Source organism: Carex rostrata, chromosome 11 (assembly GCF_964058835.1).
Source record: "Carex rostrata chromosome 11, lpCarRost1.2, whole genome shotgun sequence".
Lineage (NCBI taxonomy): Eukaryota > Viridiplantae > Streptophyta > Magnoliopsida > Poales > Cyperaceae > Carex > Carex rostrata.
Window position 1 is genome coordinate 12,741,106 of NC_135928.1, and position 8,256 is coordinate 12,749,361.

The 8,256-nt window shown below is 36.4% G+C and overlaps 2 protein-coding genes across 2 annotated transcripts; both read left to right on the top strand.

Moving 5' to 3' along the window:
* Positions 1 to 308: 308 nt before the first annotated feature.
* LOC144561696 (putative protein S-acyltransferase 14) lies at positions 309 to 4,457 on the top strand. Its single transcript, XM_078310751.1, has 7 exons — positions 309 to 790; positions 1,150 to 1,387; positions 2,172 to 2,263; positions 3,360 to 3,483; positions 3,582 to 3,667; positions 3,872 to 3,937; positions 4,040 to 4,457. The coding sequence occupies exons 1-7, from the start codon at positions 557 to 559 to the stop codon at positions 4,163 to 4,165; spliced, it is 966 nt and encodes a 321-aa protein (XP_078166877.1). The 5' UTR covers positions 309 to 556; the 3' UTR covers positions 4,166 to 4,457.
* A 2,122-nt stretch (positions 4,458 to 6,579) lies between these two features.
* On the top strand, positions 6,580 to 7,714 carry LOC144561860 (putative long-chain-alcohol O-fatty-acyltransferase 4). The gene has a single exon (XM_078310959.1). The coding sequence runs from the start codon at positions 6,641 to 6,643 to the stop codon at positions 7,640 to 7,642; it is 1,002 nt and encodes a 333-aa protein (XP_078167085.1). The 5' UTR covers positions 6,580 to 6,640; the 3' UTR covers positions 7,643 to 7,714.
* Positions 7,715 to 8,256: the final 542 nt, after the last annotated feature.

The following is an 8,256-nucleotide window of genomic DNA, read 5'->3' on the forward strand; positions in this document are numbered from 1 at the left end:
TATCTCTGTATTCATATCCACTCATTAAAAGAGGATACAATTTGGTACTGGTTGTACCCGCTTCAATTTTCATACAATTTTATTTAATAAACTTTAATACAATTTAATGTAATTGATATTTCACCAAATAGATATTTATCTATCATTTTTTACAGTTGTCAGAATTATCAAATAAATTAAACATAAAAAAGATCCCCACTTGTTTTTGTTACTTTCTGAATTTTCTTTTATGAAACCCATTAACAAGTTAAATATTTACTAATCAACCCAATTAGTAATTAGTAATTACTGCTCCAGTTTTTCTCCTCAGTCCACACAATCCACCCACCTAAATTACAAAAGCATTGACCTCCTCTTAGCCTAGGTCTCTCTCCAGCTCTCACCTCCTCCTCCTCTACCCCTTCCCCTCCCCAAGAAATTCATACCAGGGTAAAGTAAGAAGAGAGCTGGGGAGAGGGAACAAGAACAAGAACAAGAACAAGAACAAGAACAAGAACAAGAACAAGAAAAGGTTACCACAAATCGTGTTCGATTTTGCTTCTCTACCTACAAATCGATGCATAGATCGGGGGCTGTAATGGCGTGGAACGTGTTCAAGTTCTGTACGGCATTAAGGGGTCTCGGATCCATCATGATTCTTCTCGTGCTCGCCATTATAGGTGTCACCTACTACGCTGTCGTCCTTTGCAATTACGGCCCCGCTCTTCTCTCTACAATTTCTGGATCCGCTACTAGCGGGGCTGTGGGGCCCATCACTGCTCTCCTTGTTCTCGTCCTTTTCCATGCTTTGGTATGAATTGAGTTCACTTCTTAGCTTGATTGCCACATTGATTTGAGTTGAAGTGCTTAACTTTTAGTTTATGGTTGATTGCACTGTTGTATAATTTGAGCCCAAATTGATTACCTTGCTCATCTTGGTTGAGGTAGCACACAAGCTGAGAATTATAGAATTTTGACTTCATCCAAGTAAAACTACCCAAAAGAAAGATTTTTTATGCCTGAACTAGGATCAGTACATGCCGACTTTTGGTTATATTTCAGCTACAATGTTTGTTGGTTAATTGAACTGAACAGTAAAATGCTATTAAAATTAGTAAATATTTCTTTTTAGGTGCTATATTTTACTAATGAACTTCTCTTGGCATGCAGCTGGCAATGCTTTTATGGAGTTATTTCTCTGTTGTATTGACAGATCCGGGAAGTGTACCTCCGAACTGGAGGCCTCCTATGGATGAGGAAAGAGGGGAGACCTCCCCTTTAACTGGACCAGAGTTTGCTAGCCAGCCACTGCAATCGGGTCCCCTAAGTGACACAGGAAGCCCGAGAGTAAGATACTGCCGAAAATGCAACCAGTTGAAGCCACCGCGCTGCCACCACTGCTCTGTTTGTGAGCCCATTTTTATTTTGGAAACTGAATTCATGAATTTTTCTAAAAGACATGGCGCTATATTATTGTATGTAGAAAGAAAATAAAATAGAAATGCACGTCAATTGTTCTGCTTGCAAAAGAAGCAACTTTAGTTTCTGACTCATTTGATAAGTGACTACGCTTTATTTTAGAGAAATTGAAGCGTAAGAGGAAAATATTTTTAAACTAGGGGGTAGATCAGTGATGGCACTATAAATGTTTTAATTCTAGGATGAATGTTAGACAAGGATATACCATGGACATATTTACTCAAAAGCTGAGACATTTCCTATTTTATTAGATGTACTTCAAAAACACTAAAGATGCCTATTATAACATAAGAGTCATATTTCTCCTAACTATTATGTAAACAGCAAATTGTTAACGAAACATGTCTTGTTAATAAATTAGAAATACCTGGGTCATTGACGTGGAAGTGTTATAAAGTGGGTCCACAAGAAATGCAATTACCGTTTCAGGGATGTTTTTCTTGTGTTTAAGATGTAGGTGTAGGTCGATGAAAATTATATTTTATATTGAACTGTGGATTGGGACGATACAGTCTTCTTTGATTTCTTTTCTCTCATCCAGTGGGTCAAGTTATGAGGTTTTCTGTAAATACAATAAATTATGTTTGTTTCATAGAAATGGGGATAATTTTGGGATTTTATGCAAAACACCATGCACAGTCACAACCTATTTCTTATCAGCTTAAAGTTGATATCCAACTTTTTGACAAGTATGATAATCTATTTAATTTCAGGTGGAAGATGCATTCTTAAAATGGATCACCATTGTGTATGGGTTGTGAACTGTGTTGGAGCTTTGAATTATAAATATTTCCTTCTCTTCCTGGTATGGATATCTCTATTTATGTATTGATGATTGTTTTCTCTCTCAAGATCAGTTTAGACCAATAGAACCGGTTTTGGCATGATTTAAGTAGTAGTGTACTGGTATCGGTTTATCTACCAATCAGTTATTTCTTTACTTGGCTTGGCCTTTTTGGAGTGAGAAAGAAGAAAAGAATCAGATGGAGGTTGTGTCTCTCAGACATACTTATTTGTCTCTTTGCAAGTAAAGACCCGATGATGCTGAGAAGCATTTTATATAATTTTGCTTTGGAACACAAATCGTTTCTTGCATCTGAGGGAAAATCAGTCATTTCCTATTGGGGCTTTCATCTTCTCTTCTGTTTGCTCACCTAATTTTTTCTTTCTTCTCTCTGTTATCATGGCATATATTATTTAAGAGATGATTCATGTACTGGCAAGGAACCATTTCTCCTTGAATAGAAACAAATCCATCACTATATTCTGCATGACTAGAACATATAAACTTTTAATTTCTTGTTCCACCATTTCAAGTACCTGAAGAAGAAAAGTGAGATTTGGTAGGTGTTAGAAATAACTTGAAAATACTCACAATCTTAAATGAATTAACCAAAGCATCAGAATAGAACTATTTAGCATCTCCTTCAGCTTAAACAAGTTACCTTACTTCCAGGAGAGAAAGATTTGTCCTGAATTGAATATTTTAGGTACTGCAGTATGAATGATTTAGAGGGCATGAGTCTATCAACAGCTGGTTTCATCTTCCACCATGATTTTGTGTTGTTCTCTCTTCCCAAGGTTCTTTGAATGGTGGAAGAGGAGAATTTTCTGCTATTTGTGGAGAAGTAGACTTTACAATTTTATCCATTTCAGTTACAGTAGTCCTCTTCATTCAATGCTGTAAATATTAGTAATACACTGACAAAATAACGAAATTTTGTCCTAGGTTAAGAAACAAATTGGCTTTTATCACTTAGTTGCCAGTACTAATTGTGTATTTGGCCTTTCCTATATGAAGCACAAATATCCATAGTTCCATTCTTGGATAAAGAATGATTGTGCATTACTTGCTGGTTTGTGTTGAATATTACATGATGTTTTTCGTTTGATAATTGCAGTTTTACACATTTCTGGAGACAACACTTGTGACCTTATCATTGCTTCCTAACTTCATTGCCTTCTTTAGTGATGTGGAGATACCTGGCACCCCTGGCACTCTTGCATCTACCTTTCTTACATTTGGTACTATGATTCTATCCTTCCCTTCCTTCTCCCCCTTTTTGTTGGTTTGTCTAAAACTATACTTGACTTATATTATTTTTTTTCTTTCTAAATTGTAGTGTTGAACTTGGCATTTGCCTTGAGTGTTCTTGGATTTCTAATCATGCATATTTCACTGGTTTCTGGTAATACTACTACAATTGAGGCAAGTGTTTGAAATAAGGACCTTTTGCAAGAAGTTCCTCAAATTTTATGAATTTTATTTGTCTGAAGGTGGAATAATTAAATATACAACTTACAAACATTTGCTGAAATATCCGAAGTATGATGTGGTCCTTGGGCAATCTCAAAAGGTGCTTATATGGTAATATAATTTATGTTATTTCTTTTCTTTTTGCTCTCTCAAAAGGCATATGAAAAGAAAACGTCTCCAAGGTGGAAGTATGATCTTGGCCGGAAAAGGAATTTTGCTCAGGTTTCATTTTTTTTTTTCGTTTTATTTTCAGTCTTGTTGTGTATTTTAAATCAATATTCAGGGTCCTGATAAACTAAGTGGATTTTCTTGGTTTGTTGTTAGGTATTTGGAACTGATAAGAAATACTGGTTTATTCCTGCTTATTCTGATGAGGATCTGAGAAGAATGCCAGCTTTGCAAGGCCTTGACTATCCTGTTAGGCCTGATGCTGGCATGCAAGAGGTATGACATAATACCAGTCTTTAGTTGTGCAAATACCTTGATTAATGGGGGAAGAAATACTTCTTGTTGACCTAAATAACGGGAGGAGAAATCAGAGGTAGAAAAATAAATTATACACTTGCATCCATCCCAATTTTTTTAGGTCAAAAGGGTAAAAGGTACAGTAGGGTTAGAGGTGGTTTGTTTGATAGGAGTTTTGAATTGAGTGTATTTCATTGATGTTCTGTAAATGATTGTAGTTTTAAGTGTGTTAACTCTAAATAATGCTAATATATCTCTGATTGTATTATTTTTATTATCACATGTTGTATATTGTTGTTTGGTACGATGATCTTGGAATCCATTTTAGGTTGTCTTTTGTATTGCTTTTATTTTTGAAAACTTGGTAGTAGCTACCAAGGTTCGTGAGTGGGAATCGAACTCTCGACCTTTGGGTTTAACAACTTTAGGACATTTTCCTAGTCAATTGTGCTACCTCCCCTTTCTCTTGTATTGCTTTTATTATCTGGGGAATAGTAGAAGATGATTAAAATTTCGTTGAAGATTTGAGATATGACTAATATGAGAGGAAAAATGAGAGCGGAGAAACGAATGCTGTAAGATTTTCATTTTAAAGAAACCCCAATATTAAGCATTGCAAGATTAAGATTTGAGATATGACTAAACTGTGAAACGAAACCCCAAAATGAACATTTGTACAGCATCAATCTTCATTTTAAAGAAACCTTATTAAACTTGCAACTATATCGTTAGATAAACATTTTGCTGTAAGATATTCATTTTAAAGAAAAATGTTTATCTAACGATATTGTTGCAAGTTTAATGAGGTTCTTTTAGAAACTTAACGGACACGTCATGGAATTCGTATCCTCTGCATTAACTCAAAAGGGAATTTTTGAGTTAGTGTATCTTGACCATCTGATCTGTTTTAAAATTTGTTTTGCGTTAATGCAGAGGATACGCATTCCAGGTCATGACGCGTACTTCAAAAAAATATGCTTCCTTTTCAATTTAATGTAGAAACGCGGCACTTAGAAATTTTTTTGCTTCTTTTTCAATTTAGTAACATTACCACTATTGTTCATCGGAAAATATTTTAATTGCGTCGTACTTAGGGGTGGCAACGAACCGAACCGAACCGAACTTACCTTATGTTTGAATTTGGTTTGAATTAATTTCGAACCGAACCTGGTTTGATTCGTTTCGAACCGAACCCATTTCGAACTACACATTTTTCGAATCGAACCCGAATCGATTCACGAACTAAATTATTTTTTAACAGTCCTAATTATACCGGTAGTTTATACATTAATTTTTTCTCGCGGGACAATTCACATGGCTTCCTTTTACCGGTATGAACTATGAAATGAGTGTTTTTAAGTTGAAAAATTGTTCATGAAAAAATACATCAGAGACGGCTTTCCTGGTATGAACTATGAGAGACGACTGAAGAGAGATGAGAGACAGTCATCTAGGCCGGAGAGAGGAGTGACAGCCGGAGTCGCCGAGAGCGTCAGCTAGATTTTAGAGCTAGAGGGAGAGTGAGTTAGGGAGAGGTGGAGAGAGAACTAGGTTATTGAGATTTGAGAGCGAGGGAGTGTCGGCTAAGTTAAATTACGACTCTCTATCTTGGATTTTAATTTCATTAGGTAAATAGACGGCCGATGTTATTATGAGATTCGAACCATAAAAATGATCGAACCCATTTCGATCGAACCAGGCTAGGTTTGGGTTTGGTTTGAATTAATTCCAAACCGAACCTGGTTTGATTCGTTTCAATTCGAACCCATTTCGAATCGAATTAAACTCGAATCAAACCCAAATCGAATCACGAACCTCGAATTTTTTTGCCAGCCATTTCTGTGATATCACATAAGGGACAATGTAGGTCTCCTATCCAACCTCTATTAGCAATTGTTAATCTGTTAGCTAACTAATTTGGTGGAACCGTTCATTGAGCCCTCCTATAGCAAAGCATTCAGCACGATGCATTCTTTTTTTTCTTTTCGAAGTGCTAACAAATTCTCCTATTTTTTTTAATTGAAAACCTACTTGCTCTCAACTATTTTTAAAAAATAAATTACGGAATTGCACTGTATAACAATAAATTCCAGTGGTTATATTTATAGCTTAAAATGGCCAAAATGGTTAAACACAAAACTGTAAGATCTAATTTATGAGTAACATATTGAGAAACTTTTAGTCCAGTACTGAAGAAAAGTTTTCCGTATAAGAAGTGGTATGATTAAAATTTGAATATTTTTTTTTCATAAATATTTAAATATATAAGACTTGTCTTCTATTTTTATTTAAAAAATAATTAAATGATTATGTACTATTCTTAGATTCATATGAAGATTCTCTTTCAATGTGAGGGAGGAAGACAACGGTCAATCCATTAAGTCAAGCAAAAGAAAACCACATTTGGATCTCAGCCTCATTCATCCCCTCCCCCAATTCAGCTCTAACCCATCCATCTCCATGGATGTTCATTCGGAGCTCCGAACCGTCCCCAAAGTTGCTGCCGTGGTGATTCTCTCCGTGACATATGCCCGTTTAGTCTCGTCCCGTTTCCGTCCGGGCCTCCCCCGCCTAATCCTTGTTCTACCTGTTGTTTTACTTTTCCCTTTCCTTCCTATGTTGTTTACCAGCATCCACTTCCGTACCAACAGTGGCTTCTTCATTTCCTGGCTGTGCCTGTTCAAGTTGCTTCTTCTCTGCTTCGGCCGGGGTCCACTCGACCCGTCATTCTCTCTAATTTCTTTCATCTCTCTCGCTTCTCTACCAGTGAAACTGCCTACCAAAACTGATCCAAAAGATCAATCATCTTTCCATGCCCTATCTCCAAAGTATCTCATATCAACCGCAATTAAAGCCGCCTTGTTTGCCGGTCTAATCTCCCTGTACCGTTTCAAAAACCAGTTACACCCCAATTTACTTCTCATCATGATATGCTTCCACATATACCTATCTCTAGAAGTAATGCTCGCAACTGCTGCTATTATGGCTGGGGCAATACTCGGTATGGAGCTTGAACCGCACTTCAACAAACCATATTTTTCCAGCTCGTTGCGTGATTTCTGGGGTCATCGGTGGAACTTAATGGTCTCTGCCATTCTTCGGCCATCAGTGTATGTCCCGGTAAGATCTTGTATGGGCCGTGGGGCAGCGGTTATAGCGACATTTATAGTATCAGGCGTAATGCACGAGTTGATGTTTTACTACATCACACTTCTTCCGCCGAATGGCGAGGGGCTAATGTTTTTCATTTTACACGGGATCTGTACAGCAGTGGAGGGGTGGTGGGCCCAGCATGAAAAGTGGTGGAGGCCACCCAAGATTTTGGCCATGGTTGGAACGATAGTGTTTGTGACCGGTACCAGCTTTTGGTTATTTTATCCGGCAATGTTTCGAGGTGGTGCTCAAGAAAAGGGGTTTATGGAGCTTGAGGCCATGGTGGGATTGTTCACCGGTACATGGTAGAAGAAAGAAGATCCATTGTCATAGATTATTATTTTATCTGCTCAATTAATTAAATTGCAATCTTAGCTCCAAAAGAGGGATTTTAGCAAATTCCAAAGGCTTTATGTTTCATTAAAATCAAAATCAAAATCAAAATCTGTTTTTTTTTTTGCATGTCATGAATGCAGTGGCTATAAGACGGACGTAATACTTCGTATAATTGTATTTACATTGAAATTGTTGTGGGTCAGTTGATGATAAACTCAACACAAAATTTTGTATATGAAGTTAAGGTGTAGATCTTGAAATCAAATTTAAAGGTTCTTTTGCAATGATTTATATATTTATGAAACATAAACCTCCGCCAAAAAGAAAAAAAAAATGATAGTGGAACATCATATGAAACGGTGACCCATTAGGAAAAAAAAAAACAAAAACCATTTATCAGAATTACTCACATTTTTCATAATTGCGTGACTTTTAATCTTAGATAAACGAATGATCACACCGTGACCACACATAATGTATCAAAATATTACTGGTTATATTTGTCATATTTAGTCACATATTCAAATTTCTTAAAATTTTGACTAAAAAGAGAAATTTTAGGTGGCTTTTGAATTCCGCTTTGGCGG

What these genes read in the sequence shown, in the direction of transcription:
- LOC144561696 (XM_078310751.1), top strand. Translation starts at nt 557, where the DNA reads ATGCATAGATCGGGGGCTGTAATGGCGTGGAACGTGTTCAAGTTCTGT. An exon ending in TCGTCCTTTTCCATGCTTTG is followed by an intron (nt 791 to 1,149) that starts GTATGAATTGAG and finishes CTTGGCATGCAG; the next exon opens with CTGGCAATGCTTTTATGGAG. An exon ending in ATCTACCTTTCTTACATTTG is followed by an intron (nt 3,484 to 3,581) that starts GTACTATGATTC and finishes TCTAAATTGTAG; the next exon opens with TGTTGAACTTGGCATTTGCC.
- LOC144561860 (XM_078310959.1), top strand. Translation starts at nt 6,641, where the DNA reads ATGGATGTTCATTCGGAGCTCCGAACCGTCCCCAAAGTTGCTGCCGTG.